The sequence below is a fragment of the Lytechinus variegatus genome, chromosome 3, assembly GCF_018143015.1.
Source record: "Lytechinus variegatus isolate NC3 chromosome 3, Lvar_3.0, whole genome shotgun sequence".
NCBI classification, from domain to species: domain Eukaryota; kingdom Metazoa; phylum Echinodermata; class Echinoidea; order Temnopleuroida; family Toxopneustidae; genus Lytechinus; species Lytechinus variegatus.
In genome coordinates this window covers 45184330-45206080 of record NC_054742.1, presented here as the reverse complement: position 1 = coordinate 45206080, position 21751 = coordinate 45184330, and the positions used below count along the sequence as shown (strand labels likewise).

Sequence of the window (21751 nt, the reverse complement as noted above, 5' to 3'; positions counted from 1 at the left end):
CGCTGTACTTTAAATCAGGGACTTGCGAACGGTATCGTTTTGTTTCCAATGAATTGTTAAGGGTAGGGTTTTACACGCCAATTCTTGTTAAGGGGTGCATTTTCAAAATATTTTCGAGACCCAATGGTCGCGCATATGGTATCCACTCGTCAATGGAAGTGCCCCCCCCCCCGTGGTATTTGAGGTACGACCAATAAATTCATGCTTTGTGAACGTAAATTACGTGTTGGCTTATATACAGTGACTGAATCATTTAAGTAGTTTCTCACTTTCTCAATGCTCGCACAAAGAGAAACTACTATGTGCAGACTACCGGGGGGCCACTTACATTGACTAGTGGATACCATGCGCGACCAAAAAAAAACATGTAAAAAGGATGTCTATTTCACGATAGGGCACGTTACGTACGTAACGTGATAAGGGTGTCAAATTCACTAAAATAATGAAAAAAGGGTATCTTGTTTAGGGTCGAATTTGCGGGGATGATAAAACAAAATTAAAATGTCTTATAAAGGATGTCCTTTTTGCCCCAACACTACGTGTTTAGAGTCCGATTTTCGTGACGTGTGGAAGGTGGGGCCATAAACCAAATGATGTGTAAAAGTACAAACCGACGACCGAGTCCCCGTGACATATTGTTTAGGGATTAATTTCAGGGAATACTTGTCAAGTTATCGTTTTGTTTCCAATACTTGGGTTTCGCACGCCAATACTTGTTAAGGGGTGCATTTTCAGAATATGGAAAATCCCGGGATGGAAAATACGTGTTTAGGGTGCTTTTCGAGACCCCATGGTCGCGCATGGTATCCACTCGTCAATGGAAGTGGCCTTTCCGGGGCAGACTAAAACCCCAGATATCAGTGGTTAAAACCCCTGATCAGGGGTTTGGAGTTATTTTGGAACACTTTGCCTTCCATACTGTCGCGGCGCACCGGTACTGTACAGTCACAATGTCACATGGTATATTCTCGAAATTACATTCTTTAGCTTCCGCATGGTGTTGGAAAGAGACACACCACCTCCCATGTCAAAGAAACAAGACTAATTTTTTTGTACAATTGAAGGCATTTTTTGTGTTTCCATCAAGATATAGAACAAAGCAGTAACTAAGTAAGTAACGTACATCTCTTTCTCTTTCATTGTTTAAATCCCAAACGCACAGGATTTTAGTCATTCATGTTTTTGGCCGCGTTCGGTGGATCGTTTGTGTTCAAATCCATTCATTGATTCGAGTGTTTTTGTCGCCAGCTTGGTCATGGCCCGGCGATCGTATTGTCTACCGGCTCGTGCACACTGACCAGCATGCTTGCTTTGTTCCACTGTCTTCAGTTCAACTTTGAAATCAAAAGTCTCTAGCCAGTATACTACCGGTACTAGTACTAGACAGCTGGTGGCCATCTGTTTCGAGGATTTTTTAAAACATTTTTATTTCTTTTTTTTAATTTCTCCTCGTACGTAGAGTTAGGCCTAAATTAAAAATGCAAAAATCCCCCCCGATGGGGCTCATCGATTTCTGTCTTTTATTTCATAAAAATGTCCCGGGGGGGCCACTTCCATTTACGAGTGGATACCATGCGCGACCATGGCATGGGGTCTCGAAAAGCACCCTAAACACGTAATTTCCATATTCTGAAAGGCAGTGTATACAGCCACACGCGTGTGTCTTTACCATCCAGCCACACGCGTGTGGTTATATCCAGAACACCTATCTGTGGATACCGCCACACGCCGCCAGTAATAACAGTAAAACGCGTATGTAGGTCTGACCGTCTATATCACGATCAAAATAACCTCATTTCTTCATTAAATTCTTACATTCTAAACCACTCTGATTTCTTTAAATCGTTTCAATTTCATTCTCACCGTCTTCTTTCCTTGCTTTTCTTGTCTTGTTACAAAAGGCCGCCTGTTAAATAGCAAATTTCCAAACTTTTTCTACTTGTGTCGATTCTCTACTGACTCTAGGCTATGTGCGCGTACGTGCGTACGTACGAAACCCAAACTGTGTATGTCTACTACTGCGCTGCGCTAACGCTGTATGGGTCTGCCACCGCGAAGGAAGCCAGAATCGACACAAGTAGAAAAAGAGAATTTGCTGTTAAACAGACGCCCGTTTGTAAGAAGACAAGAAAAGCAAGGAGAGAAGATGGTGAGAATGAAATTGAAACGATCTAAGGATATCAAAGGGGTTTAGAATGTAAGAATTTAATGAAGAAATTAGGTTATTTTGATCGTTATATAGACGGTCAGACCTACATACGTGTTTTACTGTTATTACTGGCGGCGTGTGGCGGTATCCACAGAAAGGTGTTCTGGATATAACCACACGCGTGTGGCTGGATGGTAAAGACACACGCGTGTGGCTGTATACACTGCCATTCTGAAAATGCACCCCTAAAGGAGAATGAAACCATTGGAACAAGATAGCTTGTGTGAAAACAGAAAAATCAAAGAAACAGGTCAACAAAAGTTTGAGAAAAATCGGACAACTAATGAGAAAGTTATGAGCATTTGAATATTGCGATCACTAATGCTATGGAGATAGCAAATTGGCAATGCGACAAAGATGTGTGATGTCACTTGTGAACAACTCTCCCCATTACTTTAGTATATATTTCACTTGAATTGCCTCTTTTATCACATCTATCCATAGATCATGTGTTCTTCCTACATGAGGGCATGTAATACATATTTTTTAAGAATACATCATGGATAGAGAGTTTGTATCATCATAAGAAAAAGCAAAAAGAGACATTTTGAGGGTATTTTATAGTCCACCAAAGGGAAAGTTGTTCATCAGTGACATCACACATCCTTGTCGCATTTAATGGGAGGATCTCCATACCATTAGTGATTGCAATATTAAAATGCTCATAACTTTCTCATTATTTGTCCGATTTTTTTTGTTCCAAAGATTTCATTCCCCTTTAACAAGTAGGATGGGGGGGTCGGATGTCCGGACACTTAATATTTTTGAAGCCTTTGGATTACACTAAAAATATGAATTCAATAGTTGCAATCATCATCTATTTTGTTCTCTATAATAATTTTTCTAACATTTTGTACTAAAAATTGATGAAACTTTGCTTGTATTTTTTTCCAAATATGACTTTCTAAAATTGATCGTCAGGACACACAACCTGTCCGGACACACAACAACTGGGTATATTGGCGTGTGAAACCCTACCCTGAACAAGTATTGGAAGCAAAACGATACTCTTGGCAAAAAAATGAACCCCTAAACAAGTCAGAGATGCCAAGTTCAAAGACCAGCTATGCGTGAGATTTTCTGTGAATCTGAGTGAGATCACAGACATTGTGTACAATGTATATGGGGATAGGCTAGTCTGCTGGGCAAACCCTTCACTCGAAATAAGGGTCTGAATGTGCAGCCTACTCATGCCTTGTGTACTGAAGGCTCTCTCGCTCAGCAAGTTTTGTATGTGCTAGTCTTTGCGTGGAGGCACACTTGTTGATCAAAGTTCCAATGAGGGTCTGTGCCTGCAGACTAGGGAAAGGCTGTGATAGTTGCGTGAGACAGAGATCGAGGGGATGAACAAGAGTCCAAAATGCTTGAGTCTCACGCATAATGCGTGAGACTTGGTAGCTCTGAACAAGTACAGGACTGTTTTATTGTTACGGGTCCTTCGGTCGTCAGCTTTACCTTATTTGGTATAGCACGACCCCTACACCTCGCGCAAATCGGACTCTAAACACAAAGTGTTGGGGCAAACAGGACATCCTTTATAAAACATTTTAATTTTGTTTTATCCCCGCGAATTCGACCCTAAACACGTAATCTTCCTAGTGAATTAGATACCCTTTTTTCATTATTTTTGTGTTTTTTGGCACCCATGTCGTGAAAAAGACATCCTTTTTACATGTTTTTGTGGTCGCGCATGGTATCCACTTGTCAATGTAAGTGGCCCCCCCCCCCCCCCCGGGAAAAATGTATAAAAAGAACTGTAGGATGAGGGGTCGGGTGTCCGGACACTATCTTTTTGAAGCCTTCTTTTTTGTCTTTGGATTACACTGACTAAAGATATGAATTCCATACAATATTATTCGATTTCTGTTTTGGCCTGAAATGCACCAAAATGAGGAAAAATAAACTTAAACTAAGGGGAAAAACAGTGACTTACTTCAGCTGTCGCGCAACTTCTCTTCCCTGTTTTATCAAAATTTAATAGTACATACCGGTAAACATGGCCATTGATTGAATCCCCTGTACAGATCGAGCTTGAACTTTGGTCTCTGTAATTTGGTGAGTGGAGCCAACGAAGTTCAGCGGAACAACCAATAGTACAGAGACCGAAGCTTTTGGTCTGACTATACGATCTAACCCAGGGCCGGAGCCCAGGACTTGTCTATGTAATACTAGGCAGAAATGGTACTCTCCAAAATGGGGTAGAATTGGGTCGCAATAGCGCTCTAAACTGTTAATTTCTGAATAAAAGGGGGAAAAATAAATTATGCATGTTGTTTATATAGATGAAGGTGTATAGTGACACAAAATCCTGACATCGAGGCACCAACTGGACCCTCAAAAAAAGGAAAAGTTAGGCCTCCATGTCGCGTTCTTCGCACTATATCGATTTGCCATTTTGTTTTCAATTTTGAAAGACGGAGAACAAATGAGACAGAATGTTTCCTTTTTTGAGGGTCCAGTTTGTACCTCGATGTCAGGAGAGTAGGCGCTGTGTCTATAGGAATGCTAAGAATCGATTTTACGATTGCCATAAAATGCCATAACTTTCTTATTTTACATCTGATTTTGATGAAATTTTCAGTGTTATGCTCATTTGATTTTTCTCTATTTATTGAAATCAACATTTTGCTGGGGTGAACTTGACCTTTTATGTAAAGTTAGAGGGTCTAGATCTCGATTCTAGATCTAGCTCTTTATCAAATATCTGACATCACTTTGCCTCTTAGATCATTTCTTAGGTTAAAATAATGTAGTCTAACTTTGAGGTCCAATTCGTCTTTATTATAGTCTAAACTGGAGCCAAGGTCTAGATCTTTTCTACTATGGGTATTCCTTGAGAAATATGATATCATGGATGCTTTTAATAGACTGAATTTGTACATTAAATGCTTGATTAGAAATTTGGTTTCTCCGTAGTGTAGGTTAAGACTTACTTGAGGGGCAGATGTAGAATTTTCCAGGGGGGGGCACATTTTTATGATGAAAATTTGACAATAAAAACAAGGGGGTCTCACTTTCAAAGGGGGGGGGGGCACACTTGGGTAAGAACTGCATATTTACATAATTTTTTTTATTATGGCTCTCAAGAGGGGGGGGGGGCATGGGCCGGAGCCCCCCCCCCCCCTTCATTGAATATACATCTAGTCTCTGGAAATCTCCAGATTATGTGAACAAGTAAATTTCACTAACATGGGATCTATGGGCTAAGTTATGGTGTTTTTTTCCCATTCAATGCAATCAAATCTTTCCTCCTTCGGAAAGTTCGAATAATTGTAAACCTTGAATATTTCCATTTGTATTGTTTGAGTCTCTAACCCAGGTCTCTAGGAGCCCTTTAGTTCAAACTCAAAGAAAAATAAAAGAAACTACAATGTTTGAAAGGATAATGCTTGACCTTGGAAGAAACATTATAACTCATGAGGAAAGATAAAAAGAAAATTATGCAAGTGCCATTGAGTTATCTCACAGATACCTATTATGTGTACATGTAGGCCTACATGTACATACCAAGCAAACATCTTTGAGTTCTGATCCAGTTACACATAAAGTAAAGTTCATCCCAATAAGAATTTGATTATGCCTTGTTTGCAGGCTCAGACCCTGATTTGAACTTTGATCAGCAATTGTATAATTTGATGATTCTAGAACAAATGCAACTAGTTTCAGTTCCTATTTGAAATGTCACATAATGCACAGTTCTATTCAGTCTCTGCCTCTGGCTCTCTGTACTAGCAGAGTAGCAGTCGGCTTGAAATTCAGAACACTTTGGCCTGTATTCTGAAATCGGATTTAATTTAGATTCTGGTTTAAAGTTGTGGTTTAACTATGGATAGCCAATAGTGGCATAAATATATAACAGTAGAATTTCAATGTATCAACTCATTTCTCTCAAATCATTCTTTACTGTTCTGGAACAATAAATAAGATAGCTTTCACCATTTACGAGTTAAAAGGGAAAATACTAAATATACGAAACATACAATGTAAGGAAAATTTTGACATTTTGGGTTTTCCATAATTTCAGCATGAAGTTAGACCATGGTCTAAGTTAAACCTGACTTCAGAATGCAGGCCTTTGTGTTTTGACGAAAAAGGGCTTTTGTCCACAGCTTATTACCTATTAGACCATACTTGTAAGAATTTAGCATCGCTTGATAATTTGGGCCTATGTATATATTTCTTTGATATTGTAAAATACTTACCACTTATACTTATTATCACAAAATTCATGAAGATTTAATAAATGATGAAACTTTTACCGTAAAGATGACAAAATTGCACTTATGCATCGATGAGGTGGAGTATTATGTTATATGTTAAAGGAGGAAAATCTGAAACTGAAATATCCTTTAACTTCATTTTCTTCCAATTATGATGAGTGATAATGAATTTACCTTTTCTAGTAATATCATTTAGGAGGATGTGTATCCTTCAGGATTAAATGTTCAATATATAAACCAACAGTGAAGTAAAAGCTTTGGAAATTTAAAGTCTGAACACCTTTATATCATAAGTTATCATAAAAACACAGTAAAATATTTGAACGCCTGCCTGTGTCGATCCCTGAAATTATTTGTTTTTAAATTTTTAAATGATTTGCATAAAATTATGGTCCTTACACTTCTGCATTGAAAGAATGAAATCAAGGCTACACATTATAAGAATTTGAGATAAATGTTGATCACAAATTTTGTATAATGAATTTGAAGTGTTATTTGATCACCCTGTGATTCATAACTTCAGTGCTATGTTCTACTATATCTGCAATTTATTTATTGTATCCCCCGAACAATGTTCGGAGGATACTATGGATTTGGCCTTTTCGTGCCGCCGTCGCAGAGATTTCCTTGTGAGCACTCTATCAGCTGCATTTCTTCTTCGATCATCTTCAAATTTGGCATGAAGGTTGAGTATGGTATATCGAAGAAGCCTATCGATTTTGGTGTGGGCGGAGACATTGCCAAGGTAACAAGTTTTTGTGGAAATAACAGATATATCCTTGTGAGCGCTCTACCAGCTGCATTTCTTCTCTGATCATCTTCAAATATGGCATGAAGGTCCATTATGGTAAAGCAAAGCTGCCTATTGATTTTGGTGTGGGCGGAGACATCGTTGCCATGGTAACAAGAGTTTTTGTGGAAATAGAGATTTCCTTGTGAGTGCTATACTGGCTGCATTTCTTCTCCAATTATCTTCTGATTTGTCATGAAGGTACATTTTGGTAAAGCAAAGCCGCCTAATGATTTTGGAGTGGGTAGAGACATGATTGCCATGGTAACCATAATTTGTCATAACAGTTGGCATATGGAAGCAATATTAGAAGGTGAAGCGAAGATGCCTATCATTTTTGTTGGGGTGTCTTAGGGTTAGGTTTATAAAATATATCCAGATTACTCTGTAATTGTATTCTCCAACAGGTGATTCTGGGCGATATTTCAGCTTCTGCAGTCATGCTGCTACGTCATTATCGTCATCAAATTTGGTACCCACAGACAAAATTTTGGCATTTTGTATTTATTTGTCAAATATCTATTTGAGCTCTATATATCGCAATGATGGATGACGCGGTGGGTTCAGGGGATACATGTGCTCGTCCGCGCGACCCGCAGATCATCTCTAGTTCATTACTTTTTTTCTGCAATAAACTGACAGTGTTCACTGACAACACTACATTGCTGATGCATTCAAATTGTTAAAATGTGTACAATTTTTTTCCCTTTAATGTTTGTATGGATTTTTAGAAATCTGCATCTAATGTGTGTCCTAACAACAACATGTGGATATGTTTGGTCCTGGTATTGGATATTACTGGATTCTATTAGCAAGAGAGAGAGAGAGAGAAAGTTTTATTAGAGGGGCTGAATTTGTCTGATTTATTTTGTTCTATCTTCATTTTAAAGAAATATGGCTAAGGCACCAGCAGTCGGAATCGATCTTGGAACAACATACTCATGTGTTGGAGTATTCCAGCATGGGAAAGTAGAAATCATTGCCAACGACCAAGGAAACAGAACAACCCCAAGCTATGTAGCCTTCACAGATACTGAGCGTCTGATTGGAGATGCAGCAAAGAACCAGACAGCCATGAATCCCAATAACACTGTCTTTGGTAGGTTCAGACTTTTTTGGTTTTCTGTAAGCAGAGTGGTTTAAATTAATTTTGTCATTGTTTTCAATTTACCTACAGAAACATGAAAATATGGAAATACATGAAAATATATGCGAGTACAAATTTTTGAGCCACTTCAGACTCTTAAAAAAGGGGAAAGGGGTGTAATACTTTTACAAAATATCACATTTTCAATGACATCTGTACATTTCTTAAAAAGTTGCACTGTTAGTTTTTAAGTGTATGCATGAAATGGCACCCAAAATTTACTTAGATTCCCACACCGGCCACATTATAGACTTCGTTCAAGTGAAGACGCTACAATATCCACATTCCTAGAGTTGTTTCAAAAGGGGGGAAGCTAGTTTTGATTTTTGCGCACCAAAAGTTATGGAATAGTTTTACCGATTCACCTTCGATCATGTACTTCTAGATCTGTTGAATCTTTTAAAAGGAATTTGAAAACACATTTATTTTTGTTAAATTGTTGTAGTGTAACTGTAATATTGGAGAGAAATTTGTACAAAGAGCATAGAGCAATTTAATTGATTATGCACTACATAAGTACCAATTTATTATTATTATTATCATAAAAGACATCATTTGGAATGCTTTGATTTTTCAAATGAAGGGATAGTCTGATTTGATGTTTTTACTTGATTGAGTGAAGAATTTCTTTATAATAAGTTCCAATATTGAATTATTTTCATAGATGCCAAGCGTCTGATTGGGCGTAACTTCAGTGACTCCTGTGTGAAGGCAGATATGAAGCACTGGCCATTCACCGTTGTCGAGGAGAGTGGCAGACCTAAAATCAAGATTGAATTCAAGGGAGAGACCAAGACCTTCTATGCCGAGGAGATCAGTTCCATGGTGCTTCTGAAGATGAAGGAGACTGCAGAGGCATACTTGGGAAAGGTTCGTTTTTCGTGTTATTCTCTTAGTTTCCTCAGAATTTAGTTATGTTCATAGAAATCATGGGACTATCCCATAACTCAGTGGGTCACTGTCATAGTTTAGAGTTCATTTGTTCCATGTTGTAGGATTCGACATTTCATTTTCCTGATGACAGTGTTAAGGCTTTGCTACATATTTGTAGGATCGATACCAGCGGAGTATTTTGTGAAACAAATTAATGGTACCGTTTTTTCATATTATTTTCTCTGAGCAAAAATCACTGATTATTTGCTTCATATAATGCTCCCTAGATGTTTTGACATTTCTGATTTCTCTCAATGTCTCTCTGAGTCTGCCTGGTGACCTAGTTTAGCCTAGACTTGGACATTACATATCAATGTTACAAGAATTCATATTTGGAAAAGGGATCTTTGAACAATTTTTTAGCACTGTACAGTTTCAAATTAAGATACCCTTAACAAAGTTATTGAAGCAGCTAATGTTTTGATATACATATGGTTTGTAGGGATGCCATTTTTCAGACAAGAGAGTAGAAACTTTAAAACTTTTTAACATATTTTAACTGTGGAAATCACTTTTTCTCCCAAAGTGAAATTTTGGGGTTTTCAGGATTTCAGAAAGGAGAACAGTTTAGTTTACATGAGTTGACCTCACAGATAAGTTTACCTCACAATCACAAAAGCAATCCTCAGTAAGTTGACCCCACAGAAGTTAAAATGTTGTACCCAAGAAAAGGTTAGTCACAAAACTCTTCTCTTTAATCACCCAAAAGATTTTTTAAAGTTCATGCAAGTCAAGTTATGTCCAAGTCTAGCCACCAGTTTCAACAGATTTGATTTGCCATTGTTTGACCGTAGATATATTTCTCTCTCAACAGAAAGTAACAGATGCTGTTGTTACAGTACCAGCATACTTCAATGATTCTCAGAGACAGGCAACCAAGGATGCTGGTGTGATCTCTGGGATGAACATCTTACGTATCATCAATGAACCTACTGCTGCTGCTATTGCTTATGGTCTTGACAAAAAGGTATTTGAGATTTCCATTATAGAGTATACAAACAAGGATTTTTTTTCCCACTGGAATGTCCAAACGTGCACAACAAGGAAATTTATCACAGCCCAAGACATGTACATGTTTAACATGAGGCATCATGGAAAATGCTGTTTTTTATACTGCATATGTAGGAAGTAAATGATGGATTGTATTTGTAACCTACATTTTCCTAAGTTTAATACTTAAAGGTCAAGTCCACCTTAGAAAAATGTTGATTTGGATCCATAAATAAAAATTAGATAAGCATAATGCTGAAAATTTTATCAAATCATGTAAAATAAGAAAGTTATGACATTTTAAAGTTTTGCTTATTTTTCACAAAATAGTTATATGCACATTTTAGTCAAATGCAAATGAGAGAATTCATGATGTCCCTCACTCACTATTTCTTTTGTTTTTATTGTATGAATTGAGCAATATTTCAAATTTTACAGATTTTGTAATAGAGTCCAACTTGACTGAACCATAAAATGTTAAACAATGGTAATTCCACAAGTTCAGGGAGAAATTTCACATGACAATGAGGAGAAAATTAGAAAACTTCATATTTTACATAATAAGATACAAAAGAAATAGTGATTGAGTGATGTCATCAGTTCCCTCCTTTGCATACTCACTGGGTTGTGCATATGACTGTTTTGTGAAATTAAGCGAAACTTGAAAGTGTCATAACTTTCTTGTTGTGTTGGATTTTTCTCTTTTTATTCAAATTAACTTTTTATTGGAGTGGACTTGTCCTTTAACTGTTCCTTGTGGAGAGTATAACATTAATTTTTGAAGAAACACAAATTTGGTCATTGTGATTTTGGGGTTTATTTATAATCAGTGACTTTTTAATTGGATCATAATGTTCTGACTTCTGTGGCTTTGTGCAATACCCTTTTTCACTAGGTCGGTGCCGAGCGCAATGTCCTAATCTTTGACCTGGGAGGTGGAACCTTTGACGTGTCAGTGCTCACAATCGAGGAGGGCATCTTTGAAGTGAAGTCAACCTCGGGGGACACCCACTTGGGAGGAGAAGACTTTGACAACCGTATGGTCAATCATTTCATCACAGAATTCAAGAGGAAGCACAAGAAAGACATCACTTCTAACAAGAGGGCTGTTAGGAGACTGAGAACGGCTTGTGAAAGGGCAAAGAGGACACTCTCATCAAGCACACAGGCTAAGTAAGTCCATCCTTGAATCTTGTGTTATTTATTTAAAAAAAAAATCTTTATTTATTCACGATTAAACTTGATTTTAGGTGTCTTCTGTGAATATTGAAGATGAGATGAATTTGTAAAGTAGATGGTATTCAACAATAGCCTCTTTCAATTTGCCTAGTAGTATTTTATATATTATCAAAACCACTCTTTCGGACACTGATCTGTGAAATCAAAAGCAAAAAGAATCCTAACTTTTCTGGTATATTTTCAAATAGATAAGGGTAATGGGATTAGGTGGAGATATAGTGGCTTACAAAGTAGCATGACCTATAATGATAGTGAAATATGGCACTGAATGTTATGTTATTATCCTTCGAGCCCTTAAATGGCATGGGTTACTACACATCAATCACCTGTTCCAAATTTGAGGATCTCAGCTCTGACCTTTTCGGTGGCACCTTAGAGACTGTTGAAAACATTCAATTTTAATATAATTCATTTTGCAAATTTCTGAAAACAAACAATTACAAAGTAGCATAGAAATATTATTATATAAAAAACAATAAACATTTTAATTTGCGTGGTATGAGGCTGAAAGAAAAGCAAGCCTTAAATATAAAGCCACATCCCAGGTGGAAATGGAATAAGGATAAAGAGATAAGGACATTATGAAAATGAAGAGGATCGCGAAGCAGCATTGTGTTTTTGTGATAGTGAAACATCACAATCGATGTGATCTTTATTTTAATCTGATTTTCTATTTAATTTTAATAGCATTGAGATCGATTCACTCTTTGAGGGCATCGATTACTACACCTCAATCACCCGTGCCCGATTTGAGGAACTCAATTCTGACCTTTTCCGTGGCACCCTTGAGCCTGTTGAAAATGCCCTTCGTGATGCCAAATTGGATAAGGATAAGATCCATGAGATTGTCTTGGTTGGTGGCTCCACCAGGATCCCCAAGATCCAGAAGCTTCTTCAGGATTTCTTCAATGGAAAGGAACTCAACAAGAGCATCAACCCTGATGAAGCTGTTGCTTATGGTGCAGGTAGTCCAGTCTTCTCAATATTCCATGTGTTGACTTGTCAAATTCTCTGTACAGGATTTTAGAAATCCTATCCCTTTTGTTTTTATGTAGAGGGAGAAAAGGTTACAACTCCCCTCAGATACAATTTCCAGCATTGAAAATCCTCTAGAGCACATCTCTCCAGATGCAAGATGGGTCTTTCCTAAAAAAAAAAGCTGTGACAACTTTGCTATCCACTAGAGATTTGTATGGAATCCATGATTTTGATTCACTTCCAAGCATAGTTTTCATGGTAGTTCCCATTGGAAGGCAAAGTTTACGATAGTAGCAATTTGTAATGCAACAGGGGTAGAGAAGAGTTTCCTAAATAACAAGTCCTCCCAAAGACAACTTGTTGGTCACCAGGGAAGTTGACCCAGTAACCATGTACAGACATCCCATCCATTCTGAATTTGGTAGAAAAAATATATATATTTTTTTATCACTCTCACCTTTTGTTTTGCTATGATTTTCCTAATTTTCATCATAACCTTACTCCTCAATCCTATGGGAATACTGTTTTTTTTTTCTCTTGATCAAAATCATTCCTATTTTCCAATCACATGGGTTGGGAGGTCTGCATTTCGGAGTATGATGAATACATTTCATTAACAGTATAATCAAATAAGAGAAAAATATTGCCGAAGGTTAGAGAAAAATCCATCATAGAATAAAAAAAGTTATTAGAATTTTAACTATTTGATTTGTGACGTCATATGCGAATGGCTTTACTACATATCGAATGGCAAAAATCAATAAAGTGTCATTTTGTCAGAAAATTGAAAATGTGTTTGAAATGTGACATTCAGAATATCAATAGACAAATAATTTCACACTCATTCCTAAAAAGAAAAAAAATGAAATTTATGAATTTTATATTACATAACATGGGGCAGAGCTCTGCTCATTTATGAAGTCACAAATCCAAGACATAAAATTCTACTAACTTCCTTAATCTTTATCCCTTTGAATCCTGAATTAATTGGGATGATTGTGACCCTCACCCTGAATTATATGCAGATATCCAGCTTATCAAGGAATACATGACATTTGAAATAAATGATCTCATATCGTCATGTTTCGAGCCCTGCCATGTCAGCTGCACCTTCCTCCACTGATGCCGGGCGGATGTTGTTTAGCTTCCCATATTAACGAAAATCTTAAATTTTGTTTGAAAATCAATAATTTGATGGCAGAAAATTCAATGATAGCTTGTACTCATAGTGCTTATACAACTCACCATACATTATCACACGAGCCTCCTTGGTAAGATCATTTTTTATGCTGAAACCTTATGAAAGCCAATCGTCGATGAAATTATAAACTAATGATGTCATTTTGAAGGTCAACTGATATGTAACACCATTGGCGGCGAAAGGTAAAACAATTTAGGGAGGGATGGACACAGGTAAACAAATTTTACCACCCCCCCTATGTCTAAAACCCTTGCTTTTTTAATCATATGACTTGAAGCCGGTATTCCAGTTTTTTGGGTTCAAAGGGTTGATAGATTTTCCTCAAACCTTCATCAGTATTTTTTTTTTGTTGCTATTTTTAAAACAAACTTTTCTTCAGGGTGAACTTCCCCTTTCAATGCATTTTTGTGTATTTCTTTTCAATCGTATCAAATATCATGTCTCTTTTCTAGGGGAAATTATGGGTTACACCATTTTTAGCTAATCTTGCATTATACAGATAGTCTTCCTTTTTAAACCCATGTAGAGGCCAGCAAATGTAGATTATAAAGTGCTGAGTGCTCGAGTGTATTTTGTACTCTAGACCTCTTGGTTCACTATCTTCAGAATACACAATTATCACTTGTACCACTTTTCTGTCTGGAATAGCTGTTCAGGCTGCCATCCTGTCTGGAGACAAGTCCAGTGAGGTCCAAGACCTCCTCCTCCTGGATGTTGCCCCACTGTCCATGGGCATCGAGACAGCCGGTGGTGTTATGACCCCTCTTATCAAGAGGAATACGACCATCCCAACCAAGCAGACGCAAACATTCACAACCTACGCTGACAATCAACCAGGTGTGCTCATCCAAGTCTATGAAGGCGAGCGAACTATGACCAAGAACAACGTAAGTCTCTGGCCTTATCCTGAACATTAGTGTAAATTTTGCTGTGGTATGTGCTAAAATACAGCAAGTCAAAAGAGCTAAACGTTTGTTTACTCTCACCTATGTTTCTTGTGTTTTACTTAGATCTTTTCTTTGAATGAATAGTTAAGAAATAGATTTAGCTATCATTCCTAGATAGTATTTTATTACATGAAGGCCAGTGGTGACGAAAAATTAAGCTATACTTAAAAAGATTTGGAGAACAATTTAAGCAGGAATTAAAGGATGAAACCGTATAAAAATATTATGCTTTCTCTTTGGCAATGTATATTCACATTGCCTTTGCCAGCTTGAACATATATCAAAGTAATTGTCAGGTCCAGTGTCTGTTCACAATTTCTTTTTCCTTTTCCCCCCAAATAATATATATTTTTTTTCAAATCCACTCTTATTGATAACTGTTGTCTCTCTTTTTTCTCTTGTTTTTTCAGAACCTCCTTGGAAAGTTTGAGCTGAGTGGGATCCCACCAGCACCTAGAGGAGTTCCCCAGATCGATGTATCCTTTGACATTGATGCCAATGGTATCCTGAATGTATCTGCAGTGGATAAGAGTACTGGCAAAGAGAACAAGATCACCATCACCAATGATAAGGGTATGTCGTAAGCTTTTGTAGCCTACCAGATCCAGTCTCACTATCAATCATCTCAACTATGCAAAGCCAAAAGCATGCCAGTTGGATAATTAGAGTGATAGGTGCATGCTTGATCTAGAGAACACATTCTACAGGCATGTTATGTACGCAAACAAAATGAAGTGACTGGCTTTCTATATTTGGGGCTGATTGGATTGAAAACCATTAAGAAGCTAACAGATGTAAGCAGTATGTATAAATGTAGGAAATATATATGTACAGTGTAAATAATTCTTGTAGAGTTGAAGAACAAAACTGAAATTGATCGCCAAAACACTATTTCAAACCGTTTCTTTATTTCCTTTGTGAGCAGGACGTCTTACCAAGGAGGAGATTGAAAAGATGGTTGCAGATGCAGAGAAGTACAAGGAGGAAGACGACAAGGAGAGGGACAGGATCTCGGCCAAGAATGCCCTTGAGAGCTATGCTTACAACATGAAGAGCACCATGGAAGATGAGAAGATCAAGGACAAGGTTCCAGAAGAAGACAAGACTAAGATCCTTGACAAGTGCAAGGAAGTATTGGATTGGCTGGACTCCAACCAGGTCAGTAGATGTTTTCTGGAGGCAAAATGTTCTGGGTAGTCGGTTAGTCCACCTATTTGCTTTTGCCCTTCAAGCTCTTTTTAGATCAAGTTCAATCTTGAGGGGGGAAGGGGTGTTGCATAACAGGTTAGACAATGATTTTATTACTTTGGGCATAATAAATAAAGAGCTATTTATTGGATCAATCAAACTTGTTTCATATATTCATATACAAGAGATGAAGGACTGATTAGTGTTGGGGTTTACAGAGGTCAAAGTTCATGAATATTCATAAGTTTACTGGTTTACCTATCTACACTGTTACTGTCAATGACTGTGTGTACTGTGTAACGTGATTATGTGTTGAACTGTGTTTTCAGGTGCTACCTCCACACATAATTGCGCACACTGTTCTTGATTGATACTAACAATATACTCACTAATGGCTGCTGCAAGAACAATGGGTAACTTAAGAAATCCAAGCCAGATTTTAAAGGCTTTGTGGATGAGCTTTCGCCCAGGTTTCATGATTCTTCTCCATACAGTCATTCAGCATTTGATATAAACTTTGCATCAGACACATGGTCTGTCTATCAGCTTATCAATTCCAGTCCAGAGGGGTCATCCTATATAACGCATATATAACATTATGTTTGTGTTCTTTATTTTGAAATCACAGACTGCCGAGAAGGATGAGTTCGAGCACCAACAAAAGGAACTAGAAGGTGTCTGTACACCAATCATCACCAAGATGTACCAAGCTGCTGGCGGTGCTCCTGGCGGCATGCCGGGTGGCATGCCTGGTGGTATGCCTGGCGGTATGCCCGGCGGTATGCCCGGTGGTCCCCCCAGTGGAGACAGTGGAACCGGTGGTGGCCCCACCATCGAGGAGGTTGACTAAAGCCTCAGGCTGGAACTCAGAAGCATACCAAGCAACAACTCAGTCACAGAATTACTTAAAGCACTCAATGCTATGGATACCGAATAAGATGATTTATATAATCTGAAGCTTATCAAAGTGATGATAGTACCTTATAAATAACTTAGAAATATTTGTATTCTAATGATGCTAAATTCATATTTGTAAAGCATTTTATTCACTTGTACTGATTGAAATAATGAAATAGATTTTATGCCATTGTCCTTATACTTAAAGTAATTGCAGTATTTGTCCCGTGTAATGCCAATGATTAATTTGCCAAAAGTATAATCACTAGCTGCTGCAAATCTTTTAAAGATATTTAGTCTTAAATAATTTATCTATTTTTCTGAACTTAGCTGTTGAAAGGATTTTGCTCCTTTTGAGCATTTTAATCGCATTTTTGTCTTTAATATACCCATTTTAAACAAAGATATGTTCCTAGAAGGATTTTTTTATATACTAGAATGCATTATATAATTGTAGTACCAGCTATTTTATTTTTCAAATTTTCCTGTTGATTGCTGAAAAATGGCTTATAGTCTACAAGATATATAATATCTTCGGAATTCAGAAATTATAGGATATGTGAAAATAATAAGTAACTGTTAATTGTTTAGAGTCTAGGTATGGAATTCTCGAGTATTGATACTCTTATTGTGTGGAAGCATTTTCTTATATCCATGACCTACATTGTGTGTACAAGTGAATAAGGAAAGCTCTGAATTTGTGTATGTGTCAATGGTTTACTGGTTCATATGGTACAACCGGGAATCAAAGCTATTGATGTAGATTTGACTTCACTTTTTTATTGTTTGAATATAGGTGTTTTGAAATGTGCAGTTTGTTCTTAAAACAAACTAAGATTTATTTTACATCTCATTTGTTGTTATTGAAGAGATTTTAGTAGAACTTGTTGAAATATTTCTGATTTTTATACCAAAGTAATCTTTCTCTGTTTTGATTTTATCAACCTTGCCTATACTAACATACAAATTTATGCTCATAAATGTACAATGATGCTGTTTAATGTGACCATTATCTTGGCCTTTTGAAACAATAGACAATAATACTTGCCAAAATAAATGATTCTGGGGAAATAACTATCAAAAGCAATTCAATAACAATGAATGCTATTATTAACAAGACCATTTATCTTGGCCTTTTGAAATTGACAATCAAAAATACTTGCCAAAAACAAATTTTTCTGGAGAAACCACTTTATCAAAAGCATTTCAACCGCAATGACTCCTGTTTTTAATGAGACCATTATTTTGGCCTTTGAAACTATAGACAATCATTAATACTTGCCAAAATAAATGATTGAGACACAACTCAAATGCAATTTAATGTTAGATTGAAAATTAGGATATCTAAGAAAACGAGTGATATTTACTTATTAATTTTTCAAATGTGATTTGGAAGTGTTGTTTGTAATTTACCTGTGAATTCTTATTTTGCTGTTGTTTTTTTTTTTGGGGGGGGGGATTTTATCCTGAAGTGATATTTGTTGTTGTTACTCTAGAAATGTCGTTCCAATTTTTATTTTTTTTCTCAAATTTGCTGAAATAAGGAAATCACTTGTATAAATGTATCCACTTGATTCTGAAGACTTATAATGCATTGGTGGTATATTTGTCTGTATGTCCTGTGCGTCTTGCATTTGATGTAGACAATAACGCATCTTACACTGCAGCAACTTAGAACATGTTATGCACTTAGGTGTTGCTTGATATGAGGTATGGATACCGCTTGGTTCCATTTAACTATTGTTTAACTTTACTGTGGAGAAAAGTCTAAATAAAGTTCAAACAAATAGGAAAAGAGAAGTGTTTGTCATGTCTTTGTTGTATGCATGCCAACAGCAAGGTAACCTTGGAAGTGGTTTGTGTGCCAGTTCTCATGGGGAATTACAAACCGTTTGGATTCCAATAACACAACATAGTGGAAGAGACTTATGACCAGCAGACATGTATGTAATGTCACTGGAAACTGCTTTGTAGTAAATTTATTATCTCATCTTTCCCTGGCCCGGTAGTTTCCTGGCTAAGCTGAATTTTATTTTTAAAAATCTTGCTGGTACACAAAGTTTGCTTAACCCAAAAAAATCTCTATTGCAGGTATTTCCAGTGCTTTTTACAAAGTCTAGGGTTGACAAAGCCAACTCGCATATGTAATGAGCTGTGACCTTTGACCTGCATACTTCAAATTCGAACTTGGCCTGTATTTTGGTGTCATCTACCTACACACACCAAAATTGTTTTCATTCTGTTGAATATTTCATAGGTTATCATGCGGAAACCAATTCGCATATTTTTATAATGAGCTTTGACCTGCGGACTCCAAATTCGAACTTAGCCTGTATTTTGGTGTTATCTACCTACACACCTAAAAAAAATTTAATCCGTTGAATATTTCATTCGTTATCATGCGGAAACCAACTTGCATATTTAATGAGCTGCAGGCTTTGACCTGCGGACTCCGAATTCGAACTTGGCCTGTATTTTGGTGTCATCTACCTACACACCAAAATTGTTTAAATCTATCAAATATTTTTTGAGTTATTGCGTGGAAACCAAGTGGGGGACAGACGGAAGGTTGGACAGACGGACAGGGGCAACGCTTAATGCCCCCTCCGCACTTCGTTTGCAGGTGCATAGAAGTATAGATATTGTTTTGCATATATAATCAGACCTTGTGATTATTGAAGCGTGGCACACATGCTTCAATGATCATGACATGCCTTTTTTTCCCCAAGAGAGGAGATGCTCTCATTTGATATAAAATTCTTACTTGTATTTCAATCAGTATTATTCATTTTGCAAATGATTATAGACAAATGAATGTCTAACTACTGTTGCCTCTTTGATTTTTGTACAGGGGTCGCAATTCAGTTATTTTTGCTAATCGTGCTTCCTTTCAATATGAACAAAAAACATTAAAAAGTATCGGATTTTATATCAAATGATAGTACATTACCTCATTTCTTGGAGAAAAAAAATGAGTCATGATCATTGAAGCATTACAGAAATGTATGAAAATATGCATTATTGCATAATCATTCAAGTATGACCTATCACATTCAGAGATGCCAAGTTCAAAGACCAGCTATGCGTGAGATTTTCTGTGAATCTGAGTGAGATCACAGACATTGAGTACAATGTATATGGGGATAGGCTGTGATAGTTGCGTGAGACAGAGATTTGAGGGGATGAACAAGAGTCCAAAATGCTTGAGTCTCACGCATAATGCGCGAGACTTGGTAGCTCTGCACATTTTGCAACTGGGTGAAAACAGGCTCCTTTTTTTCTTTCACATGTACTATTAATCAGAGTTTATGGTAGTCTGGTGGAATTCTTTCATTTCCAGTATAGTTCATTATCTTCTTGTACAATGTTGATGTATAGCATTCAAATTATTTGTTACAACACTTCACGGCCATTTGAGATGATAGTGGTATATGTTCATCGGCATACAGCACATTCAGCTAGACATGATAAAGTTTATGTCAATGGCGGAAAGAAGCTGCTGAAAACTGCTTATCTAATAAAAGAGAGCCAATGGAGTAAATTAGAGAGTCAAAACAGGCCTAAGTTTTCAATCTTAGCAGAATCTTCGTCAAAGGCAAAATGACATGACAGACATGTGTTTGTCATTTGCCTCCGACGAAGATATTGCTAGGATCAAAAGCTTAGGCCTCTTTTGACTCTAAAGTTCATGTCAGACAGACTTGAACAACTCTTAATACAGACTAGTTTTGCGTATTCATCAAAGATGTGTGATCGTATGTGCAAACTGATTAATGCTTCCATGAGACAACCTGTGCGGCTACTTCTTCATTACCCATGGACCTAGCATGGACACAGATTCTGTGTTCATGGTTTGCTGCAAAAATAGCCTGACGAAGTATATTTGCAGATTGACTGGTGGCTTACACTTAGAAATGCCTTCAAAAAGGAAACTAAAACACTGTATTCAAACTTTAAACATATCTGAATTTAATTTCTCTATATACATTTCATTATATCAAATAATTGCAATTGGACTTCGATGAGAAGTCATACCTCACTAATACTATAACGTTTTGTATTATTAGCAATCAAAATAATCTATGACAAGGTATATGAGCGTATTAAACAAGTAAACTGGACTCACATATCGCACAAGATACATGTAACAGATATTCCAACAACAGAACATTTGTGATTTAAAAAAAAAGAAAAGCAAGAAAACTGAACTGTCTTGACATGATTTGATGCAAAAACAACACCACACAGTAACTTTATCTTCTGCCCAGATTTGCTGCGTCCCGAAAGTTTAGAAATTAATCACACAGTGGATTGCACATGAATGCAAGCGATCATAAAATCATCTATTCATCTACAATAAACTGCTATCCTTTTTCTGTTTGTTGTTCTTGTACCATTACACTAGAAATGTTTATCTTGAGCATTCCATGTATTCTGGGATTTCAAATTAGTTTCAATTATGCTCCCTTGGTAAAAATATAAGTTTAAAAAGAAGTGTGCAGTGCAGTAGTAGTGTCCAGGTTTCCATGGCAACAATTAATTGTATTATACAGTTACAGACATTTACATAACCAACTTATACAGACTCATTGTCTAATTACAGTTAAAAGTATAATTATTTATATATTAAAAAAATAAATAAATGTGTGGAATGCTTTCATGTCAAGACGTCCTGGTGATGTTCATCTAATTCAATAATTCTATTGTATTGAATTAGATTATTATTCATTACCAGGGAATAATTTTCCTGGTATCGCATCGCATTTTGCTCCACTTTCTATTATAACTGTGACCCAAACTTCCTTTGTGTAGCAATTTATTTCACATCATAGTTGATAGTTTTTTTGTTTTGTTTTTTTCATAATCAGAAATGCTTATAACATTTTAGAGGTAAAATTATTCCCTGCATTGGTGGGTATGTGTTATACTAGAACCTACTCATAACGTTTTCATATATTAATGAACCCCTCAAAAGATAAATGATCACTGACCTACATTCCAACAAGCTATCT

General features: G+C 36.7%; 1 protein-coding gene across 1 annotated transcript; it reads left to right on the top strand.

Annotated features, from left to right (window-relative positions):
* The first annotated feature begins 966 nt into the window (after window positions 1-966).
* LOC121411144 (heat shock cognate 71 kDa protein) lies at window positions 967-16791 on the top strand. Its single transcript, XM_041603678.1, has 10 exons — window positions 967-1110; window positions 8110-8318; window positions 9031-9236; window positions 10114-10266; window positions 11185-11462; window positions 12216-12493; window positions 14356-14594; window positions 15065-15227; window positions 15580-15812; window positions 16471-16791. Exons 2-10 carry the CDS (start codon window positions 8114-8116, stop codon window positions 16690-16692), a joined length of 1977 nt encoding a protein of 658 aa, XP_041459612.1. The 5' UTR covers window positions 967-1110; window positions 8110-8113; the 3' UTR covers window positions 16693-16791.
* Window positions 16792-21751: the final 4960 nt, after the last annotated feature.

Excerpts from the sequence above, each read along its gene's own strand:
- LOC121411144 (XM_041603678.1), top strand. The coding sequence starts at position 8,114 with ATGGCTAAGGCACCAGCAGTCGGAATCGATCTTGGAACAACATACTCA. Across the intron at positions 8,319-9,030 it reads TCCCAATAACACTGTCTTTG|ATGCCAAGCGTCTGATTGGG; the intron begins GTAGGTTCAGAC and ends TTATTTTCATAG. Across the intron at positions 10,267-11,184 it reads CTTATGGTCTTGACAAAAAG|GTCGGTGCCGAGCGCAATGT; the intron begins GTATTTGAGATT and ends CTTTTTCACTAG.